At 48.3% G+C, this 23,582-nt stretch overlaps 1 protein-coding gene and 1 long non-coding RNA gene across 2 annotated transcripts in view; one reads left to right on the top strand and one right to left on the bottom strand.

The window, feature by feature from the left end:
• Positions 1–454: 454 nt before the first annotated feature.
• Positions 455–23,582, top strand: part of RHCE (Rh blood group CcEe antigens) — a 37,830-nt gene continuing 14,702 nt past the window's right edge. The window contains exons 1-7 of the mRNA XM_035727210.1: positions 455–657; positions 9,123–9,309; positions 12,975–13,125; positions 17,371–17,521; positions 18,236–18,402; positions 19,903–20,040; positions 22,418–22,551. Coding sequence (XP_035583103.1) covers positions 480–657; positions 9,123–9,309; positions 12,975–13,125; positions 17,371–17,521; positions 18,236–18,402; positions 19,903–20,040; positions 22,418–22,551 — 1,106 coding nt within the window. The 5' untranslated portion in view covers positions 455–479. The remainder of the gene's footprint in view (positions 658–9,122; positions 9,310–12,974; positions 13,126–17,370; positions 17,522–18,235; positions 18,403–19,902; positions 20,041–22,417; positions 22,552–23,582) is intronic.
• Positions 4,226–8,580, bottom strand: LOC113934061. The gene is made up of 3 exons (XR_003523590.1): positions 8,460–8,580; positions 6,586–6,662; positions 4,226–4,344 (listed from the first exon to the last, which is right to left on the bottom strand). It is a non-coding gene; the product is annotated as an uncharacterized LOC113934061 (long non-coding RNA).

Raw genomic sequence — 23,582 nt, 5'->3', positions numbered from 1 at the left:
CATTCTTATTAAGAGCTCACTGGGTAAGGTCTTAAAGAGAAATTTTGCCAATCCAAAGCCCCCTCTGAGACTCCATTTCCCCATTTGTAAAATAGGAGTGCTGATCCATTCTCTGCCTTGCAAGGATATGGGGAGGGTAAACTGAAGTCACGAGCAAAGGAGGGTTCTTATGTGTGGGTGCCCAGTGAACGGATGCCCTCTTTGAAACTGCGCACAGTGCCCGTCCTAGAGTAGGAATGCAGCAACTACTTGTTGAATGAACGAATAAGTGAGGGACTGAATGAATGACTGTGTTGGAATAAATGCATCTCTTCTGCTCCCTGTCACAGTCCCTTTGCTCCTATGTTAACTCCATCAACAGGCCAGCAAAACCAGCCTGCAGCCAGAGATAAGGCTTTTGGCGGGTGTCTCCCCTATCACTCCCTGGAGTGGGGGTGGGGGCAGAGGGGTGGGGGCAGAGGGGTGATGCCTGGAGCTGGATGCCGCACGGACACAGACAAGGACACAGGATGGGCTCCAAGTACCCACCATCTATGCGGGGCTGCCTGCCCCTGTGGACCCTAGTGCTGGAGGTGGCTCTCATTGTCATCTTCTTCTTTTTCACCTCCTCTGACACTTCCTCACAGGATCCGAAGAAGCTCATGGTGAACTTTCGAGGTGAGTGTCCAGGGGGTGGGGGTGGGGGGGTGGTCACGGAGGCAAGTAGCAGGAACAAGGGAAGAGGAGGTCTGTGGTCCTCCAGGGGCTGACATGTTCCTTTCCACAAAGTCTCTGAGTAAATGGGTTCCCACACCTTCTCCCATAGGTTGCGCAGAGACCCAGACAACAATGTAGGCTCCCCCTTTAGGACCAACATGGACATCTCCTCTTCCATGAAGCCTTCCTTGATTTGTCAGGGCAGTGAGGGGCCTCCTATTCTGTATTTCTAGAATTTCCTTTGCCAAATGGTCTTCATAAGTCTCTGCTTCTCTGTCCCTTCCCCCTCTTTCTCCTGAACAGCAAGGAATTTCACGTTGTTTGGCTTTTAGTTTTTATTTCCTTTTTTTTTTTTTTTGGTCTCTCTTGCTCACTTCTGTACCACCCTCCTTTTGGTAGCTTGAGTCTGTTGCCCCTCCCCCACCCCCAGCCTTCTCCTTCTCACTCATTGGCTGGGAAGTCTACATTCTGTCTGCAAATCCAGAGCCATAAGGTATGGCTGAAGAGGAGTGTAGGATGGTTGTGATTTTATATGCAGCTAAAAATATTCACAGACGGTGATGAGAACAACTGTAAACAAGACAGATGTCCACAGTGGTGTGGCTTTTGCTTTTTTTAAAAAAAAATTGAGATGAGTTTCAAGCATCTCATTGGGCCGGCGTCTTATCTATGATAATGGATGGGCCACCTTGGGTGCCCTCCCTGAGACAAAGCTGAAGCTCTAGTCTGGTTGAGTGCCTGCTTCTTCCTCAGTGATACGAACTGACTAGTTAGCTGCGCGCAAAGGAAAAGCATCACCGGGCCCTCATCAGCAGTAAGTCGGACAAAGAAATGACTTGGGGAGGGAAGGCTCTACACCACTTCAGGGGCTGGGCCAGAGAGGGGCCCTTAGCGCCTGACGAGCAAGGCCTAGACAAATTTAAGTTCATTTCAGTTTACTTTAATTCTTTTCAGTCCAATACAATGGAATTCAATGCATGCATTCATTCGCGCATGTATTCATTCAACCCTGTATTACATCCAGTGGGGAATCTAGACACGTGCTAATCAGAGCCAATATTTATTTTCTCTTCCTATGTACCAGGCACTATTTAAATGCTTCATATTGAACCCTCACAACAATCTCATGAGTTGGTATGATTATGATCTCTGTTTCTCATATAAGGAAATGAGGCAATTGGACGTTGAATAATTTGCATAAAGTCACTCAACCAGTGATAACACAGCAAATTTAAACTTGTGCAGCCTGGTTTTAGTTTCCATGCACGTAACCACTATGCTTCACTGCCCCGTTTTACGGTGAACTTGAGTCACCTGTCATATAACCAGTGGGTGTAGGGGCCAGTGTTTCAACTCTGTATGTTGGCGCCAGGGTCCACATTTTTTACCCCTCTGCTATGCTGGTAACACAGAAATGAAGTGCCCTCAGACACTCACTTTACATGGAAGCACAGAGGAGGGCCCATCAGGCAAGGCAGTTGGTGGTGTCAGGGAAGGCTTCTGGAAGGAAGTGACTGACCAGCCACATCCTGGAGGCTCGGTAGGAGTTAACCATGTGAAAATGGATCATCAGCCAGAGTGAGAGGACAGCAAGAGCTGGTGTGTGCACTCACTGGAGTGGACCAGGTTAGGGTTTAACATCGCAACATCGGAGCCCAAAGAAGGCAGTAGGGCATGGTGGACCCACTGGGTTGAGTAAGGAGCTTGACCTTCACGCAGCTGAGCTGATAGGAAGCAGGGGTGTGGTGAGTTTGGGTTCAGGTTGTGGAGACAGCCATTCCAGGGCTAGTGGAGGGGTAGGGGAAAGGGCCATGACTTGAGGTGGGAGACCAGTGTGTGGGGCTTGTGTGTAGTATGGACCAGAGGGCTTTAAACGCTTCTGATCACACACACCATTTTTTAAGCACGTACCATACTTACATGTCATCATCAAGTACTGCTGCGTGAATATATTTTGTACATTATAATAATACACACAAATTAGAAAATCTGAAAGAGGTCAAATGAAATACATAATATTTTCAAATTACTGATTGTGATGGTGCCAATCAATCTCAAGGCAAGGTCCATTGTTTCCATTACTGAGAGTGGATGTAAATCCATTCCTAGAGTCTTCTTGATAACTTCAAATTCTCCGGGTTGACTTCCTGTGAGATCTAATTAGACTGACTTTTTTAAAACCTTCAATGTGACAGATGAAGAGTTTACACAAGAAATAGCACTCTGCCCTTTTTTTTCTTACGCTTGGCTGCCATTATGGTTCTGCCTTCATTCTGTGGTTTTAGGCAGGCATTGTTCAAGCCATTAGTCCATTTTGTAAAGGTTAGTTGAGCTAAAACTAGGTTACCTTATCAGTCAATGCACTTGATCTAATCTAGTCCATGTGAACTCAATGTTATTCAAACCAGCCAAGTCCAAAAAGACATTTTTGAGGCAATCAGCATGAATCCTATAGGACATACAGGAATTGTTGTTTGTTTTGTTAAGTCTGATAATAGTATGGTGGGTTTTTTTTTTTAAGGCCCTATCTGCTAGAGAGGTATATTGAAATGAAGCAATGTCCAGGACTTGCTTAATGCCAGACCAAAAAAAAAAAAAAAAAAAACAAAAAAGGAAACAAGTGGAAAGGATAATAAAAACCAGATCAGCCCCGTGTGGGACAGTCATCAAAGCTGGGAATGGGACATGACATTCACCATGCAACTCTCTGTTTTTGTATATGCTTAACGTTTTCCATAATAAAGAATTAAATTTAAAACGAAAAGCAAAAAAAAACAAAAAACAGAAAACAAAACCCTGCCATTCACTGCAACATGATGAATACGGAGAAACACGTCCCCCTCTTCCCAGTGGCCCAATATTCCCTCAGGACTCCTTCCAAAGCTAGGAGCCTAGAAACTGTCTGACATCCTGAGCAAGCAGAGGAGGCTCCTGGGTCAATGTGGATCTTAAGTACTTGCAGAGCTGCAAACTTCACCAAGGCCCTTTGGAGGTAGGATAGCCTAGATCAGTGGTTCTCAAAGTGTGGTCCCCAGGCTACCACCTCAGCCACTAACAGCTCAGGAATGTGTTAGAAATGCAGATTCCCGGGCCCGGATCCATACCCACCGATCAGAAATATTCAGGGTGGGGTTTAGCAAACTGTGTTTTACCAAGCCCTCTAAGTGACTCTTACGCACATGAGAGTTTGAGAAGCATTCGAGGCAGACTGATTCAAACCCTGCCTCTGCCCCTTCTTAGCTGCGAGAACTTGGGCAAATTATTCTGCCTCTCTTGCCCTCCATTTCAACCATGTCACATGACATGGGTCACATGACAACAGTCACATGGACAATAGTACTTTTTCAATTTGTTGTTGGAAGGTTTGAAAGAACGAATACATATACAGACTGATTAAGACTATTCACTTTCATTATTAATAAACTTCAATTTCTTATATTTTTACAAAATCAAATAAAACTAGAAGGGCTCATATCTTCTTCCAGCAGCCCCTGTGGATTGTCTGGAGCATCTTCTGAGGTGTGTGTTCCCTACGCCGATGACCACTGGTCCCACAGCCAGTGATGAGGCCATATGGGCAGGGAGAGCAAAGGAGATGCAAAGTGTCAAAATATTGAAGAGACAGCTAGGAGATCAAACGAGCTGTACCTGGTGGAAGTGAAGGAGGGTTTTAAGGATGACTTCAGACATGAGCTTTGGTATATGGAAGTGCCAATTCCTGAGACAAGAAGCACAAGGGGAGGAGCAGTTTGGGAGGTAAATAAACAATATATTCATTCTGGGCTTGGGGTTGAGGCGCCTATGAGACGCTTAGGAGAAGCAGAGTGTAGCAGTTAAACTATTGCTGCATAACAAACCACCCCCAAACTTAATGGCTGAAAAAAGCAACCATTTAATTTGCTCATGATTGTGATTAAGTGGTTCAGCAGAAGAGTCATAGCAGTAAAAGAGGATAAGCCCCAATGAGTGGGTGCTTTTCAAATCTTGGCTTGTAACATGTTGACTAATGTCGCATTGGCCCAAGCAAATCACAAGGCCCAACCCAGGCAGGAGGGGTCTATACTGGAAGGTGTGATTCATCGGGAGCCATTACTGTAACAATCTACACACAGAGCCTGCTCTAGGAATGCCACGTTGGGGAAACATCCTGGACCCTGCACTGTGGGTACTACCCAGGTCCCCTCCCCTGCTCCCCAAAGGGAGGAGAGCTACCAAAAGACATTTCCGCTGACATGTAAATACAGTACCCCCAAATCCTACAATGTTCCAATCCCCTTTGATTGGGACATCCCTTTTTCTATTCCCTGTCTGCTGTAGGGGTACAGGTAAGATGGGAGTAGAGGCTATTGGGGAACAGAAGTCAGCCTAGGGGTCTATGGTTGGTCCCAGTCTGGGGCTGCAGAGGTCTTCCCAGTCAGCAGTGGGGAGAACAGTGTGGAAGTCGAGCCTAGAGCCTAAGGGCCAGAAGCTGGTTCTGGCTTCAAAGCTGTTGGTGCTGAAGTGTCTGCAGGCCAAAGGAAGGAACAAAGGTGGGTGGAAACACAGGGGCAGCCAGGCCAGAGGAGGGGGGAACGGTCTTGCCCAAAGCCATACAACCAATAAGTGGCAGACACAGGATAATAGTGTCTAACACTGTGTATCCAATGCCAGGCTAAGTGGTTTGCACAAGCCAGTGAAAATGTTCACAGGGATCCTCTGAGCAGGTGCCATTGTTTCATACCCATTTTACAGATTAGGAAGCTGGGACACAGAGGTAGAGCCAGGCTCTAAACCCTGACAACCTGACTCAGAGTCTTCACCATTATACCCTGTGTGCTGTGTGGAAAAGCATGATACATCGTGGTTAAACCCAGATGGTCAGCATCCAGATCGCTCACCGTTTGCTAGCTCTGTGACCTGGGCTAGTTACAGCGCCTCTCTGGGCCTCCCTTTCCTATCTGTAAAAGGTGGATAATAAATAGTACCTGCTGCAGGAAGTGGTTGCAGGTAAAGCCATAAGGCACTTAGAATGGTGCCTGGTGTGTGGAGGGCACCATGCACGGGCCTGCTGTTGCCAATGCTGGTCATCATTGCCTCCTCTCACACCAGCGGACTCTCAACTTAGACCCTTCCTGCGAGTCGTGGGGCTTTCATAAAATTCTCCCGAAGGCCTGTCTTAGACTGTAGAACTCCCCTCTGGGGCCCAGTCATTGGGACCCCTGTAGCACATCCACTCCTTATCACCTCCAGACACCTTAGAGTCCATTAGCTTATCAGCCCAGCAGCTGATGTGGGGTGCAGCGCGGAATCTGCGAGGGGGAGGCTAGCACCACTGGGGATGCCCTGAGCTGGGACCTGGCCCTGAAGTGGGGGTCCCAGTCCTGAGACTGAGGAGGAGTTGGAGGGGGGCCTAGAGTTCTGGGAGGCCGGGAGAGGAAGCAGGAGTGTGCAGAGAGTGAAGAGAGGCCTGACATCGAATGTTATTGACTCATCCATTTAGGGTGACTGGGCTCTGTCAACAGCTCCCAGAAACTGCCCCCCGACTTCCTCCCATGGGGTGGAGTACAACTCCTCCCTCAGGGACAGTGTGGGGCCTTGGGGAGGAAGGCCCTGAGCTCCTCTGCCTGGCAGCAGTGACAGGCATGGCAGCTGTGCCTGATAAAGCCCCCCAGCCCAGATCCTCCGACTCTCTGCCCTATGCTGGTTACTCCCCTCTCCCCACCCACTGAGTCTCTCCTCAGAATATGCCAGAGCCATAAGGGCCTTAGAGAGTAGCAAGTCCAACTCACATGTGTTTACAGAGAGAGAAATTGAGGCCCCAAGAGGGTAGGGGACTTGCTTGGGTTCCATTAGTGAGGTGGGGGCAAAGAAAAGCAAGAAACAGCCTAGCCTGGTGGAAGAGCACTGTACCTGGAGTTCAGAGCAGGGCTTTGCTGCTAGCATGCTGTGTGGCCTTGAGGAAGTCACAGGCTCTCTCTGGTCTGCTTCTGTAAAATGGGAGGAAAATGAAAGGCTCTCCCTACTCATGGGATCTTCAATAAGTCCAGACCCTACGCATGTGGTGTGGCTGCGAGATGGCAGATGTGTTTGGTTTAACGGCGGGACTTAATACAAGATTGAATCGGAATACCGATTGTTGGGTGTGCTGTCTCCAGTTGGCCACAGGCCTTACCACTCCCAAAGATGCACTGCGCCTTTCATACACATAATTTCCTGCTTGGTTCCTGAAAGAATTTGAGTGATCCTTATACAAAATGTGCCCCGTCACCCCCACTCCTAAGAGGATGTAAGCAGGAGACAGAAACATTGCCTGCACCTCTCTCGCCCCATGGCAGAGGAGAAGGGGCAAGAAGTTGAGTCAACGCCATTTCTCACCCGCTCCCCAAGTTCCTAGACCCTCTGGAGGTCCTCGGGGGTCTCCAACGTCCTGGTGTAATCAGATTGTTCCGGAGGCATCAATACCCACCCACATCTCACACGCAAGATCCTGTGCGTTTCTCAATGAAGGTGAATTTAAATGTGACTTGAAGGGGCTTTCTGAGACTGGAGAGTTCTGGAAAGGGGTGCTTCCTCATTGTTATCAGAGCCAGGGCTGGAGGTGGAGACCAGGTCTGTTCTTATGACTGTGATGGTGAGGATGGTGGTGGCAGGAGGGGGAGAACCACCATTTCCCGAGCGTCCTCCCTGCGCCAGGCGCCGTGCTAAGCCCTTGAGCAAAACCCCACCTCCTTCAGCTCTCCCGGCCCCCTCTGGGGTGGGCACAGTTGCCCTTATTTAGCGGATGAGGAAAGTAAGCAACCTAGAAGGCCACACAGCTATGAGGTTGAAGCAGATAAAACGCCATTTTTATAGGTCAAAAGGCTCAAATGTTGGCAATTTTAATATGGTTTAACCTGATGGGAAAGGACGGAGCTGGGAGCAAACAGAACTGTCCAAACTTGAAGTCCATGCCATTTTTCGTCTCTGTGTGTTTTGTTTTGTTTGTTTTTGTTTACTGTCTGCATGCTGGTTGTAGAAAATTTAAACACCGAGAAAAAACAAGTAAAACCCTCCCAAACCCAGAGATAATATCATGGGGGGACAAATTCTTTCAAGTTCTCTCCCCAGGCATTTATACATGGGAAATAGTTGGTGTTTGTTGATAAAACAGTCCTCCTATTCTGAGCAATTGGGTGCATTTTATCATTGGATTCTGGCCACCAGACGAAGAGTGTGATTATTTTTCCCATTTAACAGGTGAGAAGACAAAGAACAGATAGTGTGGTAGTTGAAGGCACAGGCTTCAGAGCAGATCATCTAGGTTTAAATCTGACTGGAAGAGCTGGGGCAAGTTACTTAACTCCCCTGTGGCTCAGTTTTCACATCTGTGAAATGGTGATAATAGCACCCACCTTGAAGGGGGGTTGGGAGAAGGAAGCGGGCTGGTCTGTGTGATGTGATTAAAACCGTGTTGCTGGGGCTCCTGGCTGGCTCAGTCTAGAGAGCATGTGACTCTTGATCTCAGGGTGGTGAGTTCAAGCCCCATGTTGGGCGTAGAGATTATTTAAAAAACAACAACAACAGTGTTGCTACATGAGAAACACTTAATAAATGTGGGCTGTTACTAAAGCTCAGAGACGTTAAATAACTAGATGAAGTCACACAGCTAGAAAGTTCCAGATTCCTGATTTTGAACCCAAGTTTGTCAAGCCGCTACCCATTTTTCCCAAACTTGGAATTAAAGTGTCCACCCTTTTCCTTTTGCTGGACCTCTCCCTGCCGTCAGATAAGTCTCTCGCACTCACCTGCTGCAGCAGCCCCTGAACAGGGTCTGAGGCTGGAAAAGGTGAGGGTCACTCAGATGGTCCTGGTGCTTCCTGCCGGCCCACTGGGTCCCTCCCAGCAAGTGACGAAGGGAGAGAGCTGCTTTCTGAAAAGATAATTTGGTTCTTACCAACAGGATCTCTGAGCTTCCTCTGGGCCCTCTTTTCTGGGCCAAGTCATTGGCTTCTGCACTCTTACTTTGTCATGCACAGGATCAGGTTGAATCTGCTCCTCAGTAGCCACAGTAATTACCTTTACTGGATGTCGACTGTGTGCCAAGCACTGGTCCAGATGCTTTACACATGTTCAAATCATTAAGTTTAATAATAACAGTAATTGCCACAGTTACCGAGCACTCACTACGGGCAAGCCCTGCCTTTGTGCTTCACCAGCATCAGCTCATCATATCCTAACCCCAACCCTGCCGGGTATGTATTGTCCCCATTATTCAGATGACAAGACTGAGGCTCAAAGAGGCAAACTAACTTGTCCCAGCACTCTTTAATGATCTCTTCCAGCTGCCATCCCATAAATTCATACAGAATGTATGTAAATTCTAATTCTGTAAGCTCTGTAAATTCTAATTTCTATCTTTCCATCTTGTCTGCTTCTCTTGCTCCTTCTCCATATCTGCTCCTGGGCAGTCCTCCAGGATGTGACCATCATGGTGGCCCTTGGCTTTGGCTTCCTCAACTCGTCTTTGCGGAGATATGGCTGGAGCAGTGTGGCCTTCAACCTCTTTTTGCTGGCCCTGGGGGTTCAGTGGGCAGTCTTGATGGATGGCTTCCTGGAACGGCCCTTCCATAAGAAGGTGGTCATCAAACTGTCCAGGTAACCAGACGACAGCTGTTATCATTTTTTGGGTCCTTGAGGGTATGGGGCCCAAGAGAGCTGGTTCTAGAGGAGCTGGGATGTCCCCTTGAAGCCATGCAATATTGAGGATATCCGCTAACAAATTATTTACTGTTTATCTAAAATTCAAATTGCATCAGGAATCCTATATTTTATCTGACAACCCTGAGCCCAGATCTACAGCCCTCCCCAAGTTCGTTCTTTATTTATTGAGTATGATCTGATAAAGTTACACAAGCAATATGGGTTCAAAGAAAAGTTAATAGAGGTTACAGAAAAGAAATAGAAATGTCACAGTTTCTTGAAAACAAAGAAGTACGCTTAGTCCTCAAATGTTGGTGAACAAGAAATAGCCATGCCTTTAAATATTACCTTTGAACCATTTAGATGCATGTATATGAAATTCTAAAAACTAGCAAAATTACCCATGTTGCTAGAAGTCAGAATAATGTTTACAAGAGGAAGGTGATGGTTATTGATTAGGAAGGAGCATAAAAAACATTATGAGACACAGTGAATGTTCTCTGTGTTACCCCAGGTAACGGTTACACAAGGGGGTAGATATATACATCCATCAAGTTGTACACTTTTTTTTAAAAAAAAAAAAGGCAGGAAGGGACGCCTGGCTGGCTCAGTAGGTAGAGCATGCAACCCTTGATCTAAAGAACATGAGTTCAAGCCTCATGTTGGGCATGGAGCCTACTTAGGAAAAAAAAAAAAAAAAAAAGACAAAAAATTGCAAAATAATAAAAAAGGCATTAGCACTTGACAGGGGAAACTTGGTAAAATTTACCCTGTACATTGTTTTTTGCTCTTATCCAACTCTGAATCTCTGTTCTGCCCAGATGATGGTCAATCCCATCTTAGGCATCTTGGGGAACCGGTCACCTCTCCAGGCCACTCCATCCTCCCCTCCGATGAAACCCTGCTAAGTCTCTGGGCGCTGCTGTTGACCATCTCCCCACAAGCCAGAAATGGTACCAGGCAGGACACAAACATTGTTTTGTTTAACCCTTCCAGTAGGGGTCTAACTGGGGTACAGCCAAGGAAATAGAGGCTCAGAGAGCTTAAGGCATTTGCCAAGAGTCACAGGGCTAAGTGGTGGTAACGGCTTTAGCTTTTCACTATCTGCAACCCTCCCCACACCCTCCAGGGTGGTTATGACATGAGCCATAGCCCAGTCAGTTCCTGCCCTGTTGGCCCTGAAAAAACCCTCCACATTTTTTCTTCTAACAAGTTTTAGAGCTAATCCCCATGCGGATTTGATACCCACCCACCCCCACCCCCAAGAAACACCTGGGAAGAGGCAAAGGGTACTCTCTGGAAGAATTCTGACAGTGGTGGCCCTAGTCTGGCGTTTCTGCTGCCTTGCCTTCAGCCTCCTGCCCCTTAGTGTCCAGGCATCATCTCTGGGCTGTTCCTTCTAAGGTACCGCGCCCACGGGGGCCAACTTGTTCTTGACTCAGTCCAGGAAGACAAGAGGCCATCTGCAGCCTGAGTGGACTCCCCTGCCCCACCTCTGGCGGCCTGGATCCTCCCAGCTGTGACCCCTGCTGGGACCGGCTCACAGATTTGAATAACGAGCTCCTTCCTGACCTTTCCAAGGGCCTGGCTGCTTCAGGGGGCAGTGCCCAGGCCTGCCTCCAGGACAGGGTCCTCCCTTCTCCCTTGGCCTCACCCACACTGTGCAGCCTGACTTGGCACTGAATTGCCTTGAGTCACCGATGACCAGTCCCTTCGGGGCAGGGGCCTCTCCTGCTCAGCTCTGTCCTTTGTTTTCCTCCTGTAGTAAAGACTTACTAAAGGGTTTTTGGAACCAAAATGAAAAGAAAAGCAACCCTGAGAGTTGTGATATATTTAATGCTGTATTTTGAGAGGTTCAGGAGGGCTCTGCTGGAGGATATAGCAATAACCAACCCTCTTACTGTGCTTGACACATATTAACTCACTTTACCCTTATGACAGCTTCACAGGCCCGGCCTCCACCTTACAGATGAGGACACTGAGGCACAGAGTGGTTCAGTAATTTTCCCAAGGTCACACAGCCAGGAAGGGACTGAGCCAGGATTCCAACCTAGGCTGGCTGGACTGGAGACTGCACTCCTGAACACTGCACCTCACTGTCTCAACACCTCCCCAGCACCAACTGGCCCCCGGGGTCTGACATCCCACCACTGGCATACATCCCCTTGAATTAGGCCCTTGCCAATTAAGTGAACACTCACCAAAAAGACATAACGCGGCCTAACTTTGAGTAACTCCTATTCTAAATAATTCCCGATCCCTGTGAGACTCCTTCCCCAGGCCCTTGGCCCTCTTCTCACGGTCCCTCTGAAGTCCTTGAGCCTTAAGCAAGGTACTACGTTGGCAGCAAATGCCAGGGAGGCTGTGTCCAGACTTCAGAGCACAGGCTTTAGATCCAGGCCAACTGGGTTTGAACCTCACATTTGTCATTAACTAACTTTACGGCCAAAAGTGTCACCTCTTCTAGTCTCAGTGTCCTTTTCTGTAACGTAGAGGTACTGAACGGTACCCTAGCCACATTTCTAGAGGGCCACTTAGAAGATTAAAATTTAAATGAGGTGAGGTAGTTGTAAGCCTATTATACATAATGCTTAATAAATTATTGTTATTTTGTAGTGGTGGTTGTAGCATCAGAGAGGGGAGGTGGTCTCAGAGCAAGGTGCCTAGAGAGGGTGAGTTGGTTTAACCACCATGGATTAGTCTGCTCATTGCCACCTCCCCCAGGAAGCCCTCCCTGATGGGTCCAGTCCACACTGCTCTCTCCCTCCAGTGAACCCCTCTAGCCATGTAATAATCATGGATAGTCTTAGTAGACAGATTCACGATGTCAGCCCCATCTCCCCAGCTGGATCATAAGTGCCTCGAAAACAAATTGTTTTCTTCTCCTGAATCCCCATCCTGAGCTAGTTCATTGGTCAAGGGACGGAAGGAATCAGTAGTAGTGCTAATAATGCGGGCTTCTACTTCCCAGTTAGTTCTTTGTGCCAATCATGGTGCTAGACACACAGGCACAGATATTCCTTCTAATCCCCACAGCACTACCACAAGATAAATATTATCATCACTCTTATTTTACAGATGAAGAAACAGGCCCAGTGAGATTAAATAGTTGCTCAAGTGGAAAAGCTGGGACTGGAAGCAGGCTTGTCCTACTTCTAAACCGACTCTTTCCATTACCAAGGAGACCGTGGGGGGCTGCGGAAAGGCAGGCAGGCCAGCAGGTGAAGAGCGCCCTCTATTGAGCATCTTTGTGAGATGCAGGCAGAAGAGAAGCCGTGGGCAGAACCCCAGTTGTCAGACCCTAGAAGGGGGTCCTGAGGGAACAATCAGCCTCTGTAACTCACCATGACATTCCTACGAGAAATTCAGAATGGCTTCAGTAGGAATGAGTATGTGCAGATCAATTGCTCACCCTGATGCCACCCTGATGGGGGAAGGAGCCCCCGGAGACCGCAGATGGAGCTGCATCCGTTCCCATGAGGATGGAATCTTGTTTCCTTGTTTTCCTACTGTGTCCCTAATTTCTTGGACAGCGTCAGGCTTGCTGAATGAGTGAATGAGTGAATAACGAAGGAGAGGATCCTTTTCAGTCATCCCTGTCTCTCTCTCTCTCCCCCCAGTATTAAGTTGGCCACCATGAGTGCTATGTCTGTGGTCATCTCAGCGGGCGCCGTGCTGGGGAAGGCCAACCTGTTGCAGCTGACGTTGATGGCACTGGTGGAGGTGACGGTCTTTGTCACCATGAGGATGATTGACAGGCAGTACCTCAGTGTGAGTCATGATGCTGTGAGGAGGGGACTTTGGGGAGGAGGGGTTTGGAGGTGGAGGGGGGTGGATAGTGCCTCCATTTGGTGGAGTTTCTGGGATTTAAAAATTATAAAGACAGACCCAAATGGGGTTCCAAAATTGTGATCTATGCTAAGTGTTTAAATATAGCAACCTAATGGTTTTAACTGGAGGTGGCGCAGTCACTGGTGATGACAAGGTCTAAGGTTTCACAGGGGATATGGGTGGCGGAAGTGTAATGTAGGAAATTTATTAGGAGAGAAAGCGTCAAGGAACAGAGAGAGGGAGTTGGATGGATCAAGATGATGACCTGGAGGAGTGATAGAAAGGTGGTAAGGCAGGTGCTGAAATCCTTAGAGACCAAGAAGCAGGTGGACAATCAGCAAGGAGTGTAGAGTCCACCAGCACGTTCTTCAAGGGAGCTGGAGATACTTGGGAGGGAAAATGAACAATGGTCTAGAAGTTTAGATTTGAAGTTCTTATTATTTACTAATTTTTCGTTCTCTTCATCTTTCTATATGACTTTATTTTAACCCCTAACTACTTCAGCGTAGTAGTATTTCCTATAAACAAGGGCATTCTTTTACATAACCATTGTTCAGTTAACAAATTTTAGAAATTAACGTTGACATATTATTATCTAATTCAAATTTCCCCAATAATATCCTGTTACAGCAAAAAATATATATATATATATTTTTTTTCTTTCTTTCTTTCTTTCTTTTTGGTCCAGGGTCACACTTTCATTCAGTTCTCATGTCTCCTTAAACTTTTTCAATCTGGAACAGTTTCTTAGTTTTTCTTGATATTTCATGAACTTGACATGTTTTGAGGTTACAAGCCAGTTATTTTGTACAATGTGGGTTTGTCTACAGTTTCCTCATGATTAGTTGGAGGGTATGCATTTTTGGCAGGAATTACACAGAAGAAGTGATGTTGTGCCCTTCTCAGTGCATCATATCAAGAGACACATGCTGTCAATTTGTCCCATTACTGAGGATGTTAACTCTGGTCACCTGTTAAGATTTTGTCTTCCAGGCTCTTCCACTGTAAAGTTACTATTTTCCCCTTTGTAATTAAAAAGCATCTTGTGGGGGAGATAATATTCTGTAAAATCCTGTTTCTTATCAAACTTTCACCCACTTTCTTTTTTTTTCATATTTTATTTATTTATTTGACAGAGAGAGACACAGTGAGAGAGGGAACACAAGCAGGGGGAGTGGGAGAAGGAGAAGCAGGCTTCCCACAGAGCAGGGAGCCCCATGCGGGGCTCGATCCCAGGATCCCGGGACCATGACCTGAGCCGAAGGCAGACGCTTAAGGACTGAGCCACCCAGGCGCCCCTAACCCACTGTCTTTAGCAACTATTGATTTTTTTTTTGCCTGAATCAATTAGCACTCTGATGACTATCAATATTGGTTTTCTTTCTTTTTTTTTTCCCCTTAAATATTTTATTTTTGGGGTGCCTGGGTGGCTCAGTTGGTTAAGCATCCGACTTTGGCTCAATCATGATCTCAGGGTCCTGGGATCAAGCCCTGCATTGGGCTCCCACTAAGCAGGGAGTCAGTTTCTCCCTCTGCCCCTCCCCCCTGCTCGTGCTCTGTATCTCTCTCTCTCAAACAAATAGATAAAATCTTTTTTTAAAAAAGATGTTATTTTTAATTAGTCTCTACACCCAAAATAGGGCTCATACCTACAACCACCAAATCAACAGTCACATGCTCTAAGGACTGAGCCAACCAGGTGCCCCCAGTATTGGTTTTCTAATTCCATCTTCCCTTCCACGACCATTAGTTAGCATTCCGCTGTAAGAAAGAACTTTCTTTTCTCCTCCATTCAGGCGTACACTCATTCATTCATTCATTTCACTATGGGCTCACGGAGTCACCCAGACATACTCTCATTTTTTTTTCTCTCTGCTTACCATAAGAACTAACTGCAACTCCTTGGTTTCAAGGAAGAAAACTGCACTGGAACTTTTTTTTAGGCAGAAAGAGGGGACCACCGAGGTCAGGAGTAGCAGTTAGACTCAGGACTGGAATTGTATATGAGAAGCCTTTAAGATCCTAGGTAGTTCATGCTCTCCATCTTTTGGTTCTGTTCCTCTCTGTACGTCTAACTTCTGTGCACATCAGCATTCTCTTCAGTGGAGAACATGTTCTCTCCACCCCTTTCTTTTCCGGGCTCCGAAGTCCCAGATCCTGCAGGAACCTGCCCTCCTCTCTCACCGGTCCCAGTTCTAGGGTCCAGTAAGAAAGAACCTGATTGGCTCACGCAGCCACGTGTCTGCTTTGGCCCAATCAGCTGCAGCCAGCGTGGAGGGCGGGTCACGCAGTGAACACGTGGCGGGTCCAGAAAAAGAGGTAAATTTCGAGAGATGGAAAGCTCCCTGCGGGCCGGGCGTGGTAAATGTTTTCCTACTTATAAAGGGCTGCAGGGATGCAAAGCCATCTATCTCCTCTCTTTATGGCTTTGACTCTAGTTTAGTTGGTGCCGGGGAGGATTCAGCACTGATTTTTGAGAGTTGGCTGCTTCACCTAAAAACGTCAGTTCAGCCTGGGTTTATTGAATGGAAAGGCTCGGGGAAAACCAGAGTCAGCAACCAGAGCTGCTTCGGTGGCGGCAACTCCAGAAATGAGTGCAGGGTTCCACGCCAATCCCCACGTGTGGTTCCTGGATGCCTGGGAGACCTCAGACATTAAAAACGCAAGACCTCTTTTCAGTTCTTTCAGGCGACTTCATTTTCATGTATGCCTGAATGTGAATGTATCCTTCCCATTCACTCATTCCTTTCACAAATATTTATTCCGTGCCTATTACGTACCAGGCATCTTTTCGGCAGTGGGAAAATGCTACTGTGGTGGACCTTCCATTCCAGAGGGAAAGACTGCCAATAAGCAATCAACGTAGGCAAACGACACGGCATGTTAGATGGCGTTAAGTACGTAGAGAGAAAATAAAATGAGAAAGGAGATATGAAGAATCGAGAGGGGGATATAATGTTAGATAAGGTGGCCAGGGAAGGCTTCCCCAAGTAATTTTGAGTAGAGACATGAAGGCGGGGAGTGCACAAGCCACGTGGGTGCCTGAGCACAGTGGCAGGTCAAGGGCGGGGGTGGGGGGGGGTGGGGGAGTGGTCTGCCTCTTCCCAGGAGTATTTTATCATCCACACTGTTTAGAATTGTTGGCACAGGGTAATAATAAAAAGCAGACAGACTTCTAATAGCTTTTATTATCGTTTTAAATTCTCCAATGCACCCCCTTACTGCCTGCACCCAGGGTGGGCCACTCCCTCCACCTTGCATTCCAGGCATTGGAAAAGCCAGAGTGAAGTGGGACTGATGTGGGAGCATGCCTGTGGGTTGGAGGAAGAGCAAGGAGAGTGTGTCAGGAGTGGGGCAGGAAATGAAGTCAGGGAGGTTAGGGGAGAGCAGGTCACACAGGGTTCTGCAGGTCATAGCCAGAACGCGGACTTTGAATTGAGTGAGAGAGGAACCCTTGGGAGATTCTGAGCAGAGATGGCCATGAACTGACTTAGATGTTCGTAGGGTCACTCTGGCAGCTGTGTGGAGTGTAGTCAGTAGAGGGACAAGGGTGGAAATGGGGGTACCTGCTAGAAGGTTACTGCAATAATTTGGAGGTAGTGGTGATGGTGGGGCTTAAATCAGGGTGGGGTCAGTGAAACCTGGTGGTAAAAATTCTGCCAATTCTGGATATTTTTTAGAGGCAGAGTTGACAGGACTTACCAGTAGTCCACTAAGTGAGTTATTAAGGATTACTAACTTTGATATTCATAAAGCAAAATTAGCATATGTCTAGAATTTACTAAAGACTTTAGTTTCGTATTATAAAAAGTCTGGCTGCTTCCTGCCGCAGAGTTTATATCACTCATCACTCATAAATTCTGCTGAAAAGTAGGAAGCAGTGGGGGTGCATGTCCATGTGACTTTTTGCCTCACCTAAGTAGATCTCAGCCAAAAGCATTTAAGAGCTACTGATAAGGCCAAACCAGCAACTTCCTTGGGATAAACCCATGGCTGCTCCCGGGTCTCTCCTGGGTCTTCTCTGAAAGGGGAACTGCTGGATTGGGGAGGCTCCAAACACCAGTGTCATGACTCCAAGTCACACCTTCTGAACTTGAGTGAAGTTTGGACCTGTCTCCCAGGAACAGGGGGTTGGCCTGTGGGCAGGGGCTGTGGGCATTCACCACCCTGCTGGCTTTGTTGCAGATGGACAACCACGTAAGCATGATGCACATCCATGTGTTTGCAACCTATTTTGGGCTGATGGTGGCCTGGTTCCTCTCGGGGTGTCTGAATAAGAGAGTGACAGAGGAGAAGAATCAGACAGCAAAGAGCTCCAGTTTGTTTACCATGCTGGGTGAGGACAAGGTGGGGTGTGTGTGGAGGGGGTCTCACCCCTGGAGTGAGTGAGAGGCTCTCCGATGGCTCTGTGGAAAAATCTCCCTCCTTTACCAACCTGCCCAGGGTGCTTGGAGCCCCTCCATGATGACTCAGCTCCCCAGCTAGTGTTGGAGGGATTCACAATCCCATCTAGGGCAACGCTCTTCATTAATATCCACAGGAGAGGGGAGACGCGTTACCCTTGAGTTTAAATCAGTTTGCCTCATCCTTTTGTCATCGAGCAAAGGGAGGGAACTGCACAAGTGGAGAAGGGAGAGGGTGGGGAAGAGACCAGTAATACTGGCGTATCTGGCAAAGCCGCAGCGGAAATGCAGAAGCCCGACTGGGAGAAGCCGAGAGGAAATCGGGCAGTAGGGGACCCAACAGGCAGCCGCGAGGCCAAAATCAAAGTGGCACATGACATTTTCAGAATAAGCATTTGGCCATCACAAGCCGGGCTCAGGAGGCCTGGGAGTTGGTGATTTAAACTCTCTGAGCCTTTGTTTTTTTGCCCGTGAAGTATGTTATGAGCCCTAGCAACTTGAGAATTCAGAGGAGACATGACTTGCCCAAAAAGTCACATAACTAAAAAGGGACAAAGCTGAGACTTGCCTGCTCCAGGAAGCCCCCGCAGGCTCAGGCTTTGGAGTAGCAGTGCTGGCTCTGGCCACTGACCCTCTCTGGCCCCCAGGAACCCTCTTCTTGTGGATATTCTGGCCGAGTTTCAACTCTGCTCTGCTGGATATTCCAAAGGAAAGGAAGAATGCCGTGTTCAACACCTACTATGCTCTCGCAGCCGGCGCGGTGACAGCCATCTCAGTGTCGGCTTTGGCTCACCCCCAGGGGAAGATCAACATGGTAAGGAGGGTGTTGCCCCTTGGGCAGCACTCAGGTCTTCTAGGCTGGACACATATTCGTGCCCCCTGTTCCAGAACCAGCCCCACAGGGTGGGAAAAAGTATTCCGGGTGACAGAGACTTGTCTGCAGTGTCCTGGAGCAAGGGGAAGGGCACTGGCTTATCAAAATGGAGGTGGAATTTGGAGACTATGAAATGATCAAAGGCTCTCTGAGGGGAATGATTAAGTCTATCAGTGTTGACACCAAACAGACGCACGTGTGAACCCTGTTTCTGCTAGTTACTAAAGCCAGCCACCATGAGCAAGTCAGCAGAGGAGAGCTAGAATAGAATCAGCCAGGCTCTCCCCTTCCCCTAAGAAATTTCAAGAATGGGATGAGTGGAATTGGAGGTAAAGAAGGATGTTACTACCCTAGCCGTGTGACCCTGGTCAAGCCACTTAAACCTTTGGAGCCACAACTGGCTCATATGTAAGGTGGAAATTAAGAGGCCATGCACATAAAGTGCTCCGTGGGGGAAACAGTGCGGGGCAAACACTAGCCATGTTACCAATGTAGCCAGGAGACTGTGTGTGTGAGTTTTTGGGGGGAAGAGAGAGACGAGTGAAAGGCTAGAGCTAAAGATGGAACAAGTTTCCATGATGATCAGGCATGAGGCCAGCCAGCCAGAGGTGGTGGGAAAAAGTCTAGAGAGACAGCAGGACCTAGAGTGGACAGAATGTGGCCATGCATGACAGGTTAAGCACTGAGGGGAGTGGGTGTCTTTCTGGGGGAGCTCCATGGTGACAGGGAGTCTAGGATCAGACAAGGTAGGGACATCTAGGGAGGCATGTGTGGCCAGAAGGTCAGGGAAGCCCAGAAGCTGGTCCCAGGCCCCAGAGCTCCAAGACCTGGTTAGAGTTGGGAGGGCAGAGGGAAGTAGCATGAGAGCGAAGCAAGGCCCCAGTTCTAGGGGACCAAAGGACCACGGAGATGTGACCCAGGAACGAGAGATGGCTGGTGAAAGCTGGATGCAGTCGTACAGGGTGGGCGTAAACACCAAATAGCCAATAATAATGATAAAAAAAAAGTAAAAACAATAAGAATGGCTTATATTTCTTGAGCCCCTGGCTCAGAGTCTTCCATGTGGTAACTCGTTTAGTCTTACAGTAACCGTATGAAGGAGGTACAATCAAAACCCCGTTCTTCTGGTGCAAAAGTTGAAGCAGGAATGGCTCAGTGCCCAAGGACACACCGCTAATAGGTCTGAGGGTGGCTAGGATACACTTTCAAGTTCAGTGCCTCCCAGTCAGGGTGACTGCTCACTGAGCCTGAGAAGTGGAGTAAGATAAAACCGCTGATGAAGGTCCTGTAGTCTCAGCAGAGAGGAGGGGCTGGTTTCAGGGTCAGTGAAGCAGGGAAGACAGGACAGTGTTGCTTGCTACCAGCTTACCAAGTAACCCTGGGCAAGACGCTGTCCTCTGTGCACCTCACTTCATTCGTCCACAAGCTCTTTCTTTGCAGACTCATATCCACAATGCGGTACTGGCTGGAGGTGTGGCTGTGGGCCCTTCGTGTCATCTGATCGCTTCTCCTTGGCTCGCCATGCTGCTGGGCTTTATGGCTGGACTGATCTCCATCTGGGGAGCCCTGTGCCTGCCGGTAAGGAGCTGGGCCGCTACCACCTGGTCTGGCTTAGACCAGCAGGGCCCTGGGAGCATGGTGGGCCGTCGTGTGGCTCCATGGGCTGCACTAGGCAGGCATTGGCACCTACTCAGGCAGGCTTCAGAGCTTGGGTGAGCGACCCACCCAGGTTGTACTGTGTATTTGTTAGGATCTGGGGGAGCAAGTAACAGAACCCATTCATGTTTGCTTAGGCACAGGTGGTGCTTAGGCACAGGTGGTGCTTAGGCACAGGTGGTCAGGGGGCCAGTAGCATTGACATCACCTGGAACTTTGTGAGAAATGCAGAATCCCAGGCCCTAGGTCCACTAAATCTGACTCTGCAGCTTCACAAGCTCCCCACGTGATTCAGGTCTGAGGAGCCCTTGTGGAGGTGAGCACCAAAGCCTACCCCCTGTGGGTGGCCCTGGACAGTCACAGAACCCAAGGACAGGGATGCTGCTGGGAACCCAGGAATGGCTGACACCAGGGACAGGAATGTTGTGAGGAACCCAAGAAGTACCCGCTCTTCTTCTTTCTTTGCTTTTCATGAGTATCTGCTTTATTCTCACTCTGTAGACTTCCTTCCCTTTCTCCCTCTCCTGCTCCACATGGTGGGATGTAGTCTTGCTCTTCAGGAAAGCAGCTGGGTGGAATTTCTCGGCCCCATTCCCAAGTGCTCTGGAGAAGGGACTCATGGGCTTAGTTTGGACAGTGTGCTTATCTTTGACTGGGAGTGTGGGGGACCTGAGCATAACATACGTACACAGCTGCTGCCCATGAGCCATGTGGATGGGGGGGGAGGGGCAGCAGCCGGAAGAGGGATGCTGGGCTAACCCAGGCCATGTCCACTTCTGATTGTTTAGTTCTTCTAAGTGGATGGGCTTTTCTTCCTTCAACATCCAGCAGGTGCTGATAATACCAGCATACCCCATGATAGCCAATTTGTTATAATACACTTCTAAGAGAAATAATTTCAGAGCAGCAACTCTTTGTGGGTTTGAAGCCTTGGTAGAGGAGAAAGGAGTAGACTTTTGGATGGCTCAAGAAGCTGAATTTGGATGAACAATGGATATTCAGGGAGGCAGTTTCACTCCAGAATAGGGGAAGATGTACCAACAGTCTCGTCTGACCAGCAATGGGGTAGTCTGCTTTTCATCTTTGGAATTGCAATGAATGTCTTTTATCTCCTCTGCTCTGAGCCCCTATGATGAAAGGCCGAAGTGCGCAGGGAAACCTGCATAAATTCTCATCAGGCTGGGCGTCCATTCTCTGTGCCTGTTCTCTTGACTCCATCAGTGGGGGAACGATTCAGAGATGATTCACTCATTCATCCGTCCCTTCCTTCATTCAGCACGTATGTTTTAACATGTATCCTGCTTCCCGAGCTATAGAGTAGTGAGAGCAATGGACAAATAAACATAACACAGCACGTCTAAGCCAGCCTGAGTTAGATCAGAAAATGCTTCCTGGAGCAGAGGATGTCTCAGCTGAGTGTTGACAGATGACTAATATTAGCCAGGCAAAATAAAGGGAAATGTGTTCCAGAGAGAAGGAACAGTGTGTTCAAAGGCTCAGTGGTGAGAAGAGCAGATGGCCCAGCCAGGAAATAGACACTGAAGCACTGGGTTCACCTGGGAGTGTGGTGGAACCAGTCTTGAGAGATGGGAGATACCCAGGTGTGGCTCCTGGGCAGCTTGAGGAGTCGGGGTTTTTATTCTGAAGACAGTGGGGGGTCCCAAGGGGGAAACTCACCTGTCCTATTTGCATTCGTATCCACGTTTGTTGGCTCATGGTCCCCTGGGAGGCCAAGTGGTGGAGGGGAAGGGGTGCTAAAGGAGAGTCCGGAGGGGGTGGGTCAGATTCTTTTCTTCTCATTAGTCATGTTGTCTTTGGGATGGCAGTTACGTTTGGGCTAGACCAGCAGGTCTCAATCACCCTCCGGGGATGTTTTGACCATACCTGGAGACATTTTTTTGGTTAACACACAGTGTGAGGGTTGCTCCTGGCATCTCGAGGGTGGAGCCCAGGGATGCTGCTTAACATCCTACGGCCTTTGCACAACACAGAAGTATCAGCCCAACGTGTGAGTAGGACCTGGGCTAGACCATGGTTCTGGAAGGGTGGTCAGGGGGCCAGTAGCATTGACATCACCTGGAACTTTGTGAGAAATGCAGAATTCCAGGCCCTAGGTCCACTAAATCTGACTCTGCAGCTTCATAAGCTCCCCACGTGATTCAGGTCTGAGGAGCCCTTGTGGAGGTGAGCGCCAAAGCCTACCCCATGTGGCTGGCCCTGGATGCCAAGGATCTGTGGAAAGCCTGGATAGGGGATATCAGTCTTCCGTGTACATCTGCTTAACTGATGTTTGTTCCAGGAATACTTTAACCACGTGCTGGGGATCCACGACACCTGTGGCGTGCACTACACCTTTGGCTTTCCAGGTCTGCTCGGAGGAATCGCCTACATTCTGCTGATAATCTATGAGGTCAGCTGGACCAAGCAGTCCATGTAAGTGACTTGGCTTATCCCCTTCACACCCTGTCCAACTCAGGAAGAAATATGCCCAGAGCCCTCAGCTGAGGTGCATGCATTCAGAGCCAGGCACTCTGCAGGCCTTAACAAATATTTGTTGGCAGATTTATTAATACATTCTGCCTAACCTCTACCTCTCCAGACCATGTCTTCTTTCCAAAAAGGACAGCTTAGATGCTGGGCAAAGGCAGACAGTTGTGAGTCCTGCCCCCCAAATGTAGACAGAGCAAGTCAATTGGGCCCAAGCCAGCTGGGTCCATTGTTTAACCCCTGGTGGTTTAGGTCATGGTGAAGAATGTGTCATGGAGTCAGACTCATCTTGACCTCTTACTAGCTGCGTGTGCTACCTAGTCTCTCTGAGCCTCGTTGCCTGGTGTAAACGCAGATAATGACAGAGCCTCCCCTCATAGGGTAGTTGGAGACTGCTTGAGGCCAGGCACCTTGTGGTTAAAAGGATTTAATACTTTAATGTAGGAACAGCCCATCCCTGAGGCCCAGAGAGAGAAGGAGCTTGGCCAAGGTCTTGCTGTGAGGCAGGAAGGGGGCCTTGGGACTAGGGTCAGATCCTATGTCCTCTGGACAATGGATGCCGGTGACTGATTTGACATACCGGAGACCTGGCCATCACCTCCCAGAGGTTGTGTGAGTATCTTCTGGGCGTGGCTCACATAAAATGAAAGAGTGACTTGGGCATGATACAGGGATAGATTTTTCCAGGTGAACTGATACAGTGATAACAATAATAATAGTACTGGTGACAATCACCATTGTTTATTGACCGCTTTCTAGGTACTAACAGGCCTGTGCTAAAAGCATCACATGCATCATCTCATTTAATCCTCGCACCCCCACCCAAGATGTATTATTATCATACACTAAGACATGACACATATGGGGAGTTACCTGCCCTAAGTCACTTGGTTGGAATGCGGCTGTACAGGTGATGAGCGCCTGAAGTGGGTGATGAGGAGCTCATCGCATTTGGAGGCAGCTCGGAGAAATCATGG

Source organism: Zalophus californianus, chromosome 4 (genome assembly GCF_009762305.2).
Source record: "Zalophus californianus isolate mZalCal1 chromosome 4, mZalCal1.pri.v2, whole genome shotgun sequence".
In the NCBI taxonomy this organism is placed as follows: Eukaryota; Metazoa; Chordata; class Mammalia; order Carnivora; family Otariidae; genus Zalophus; species Zalophus californianus.
Note: the sequence above shows the minus strand (reverse complement) of the source record. Positions and strands in the feature narration are given on the sequence as shown.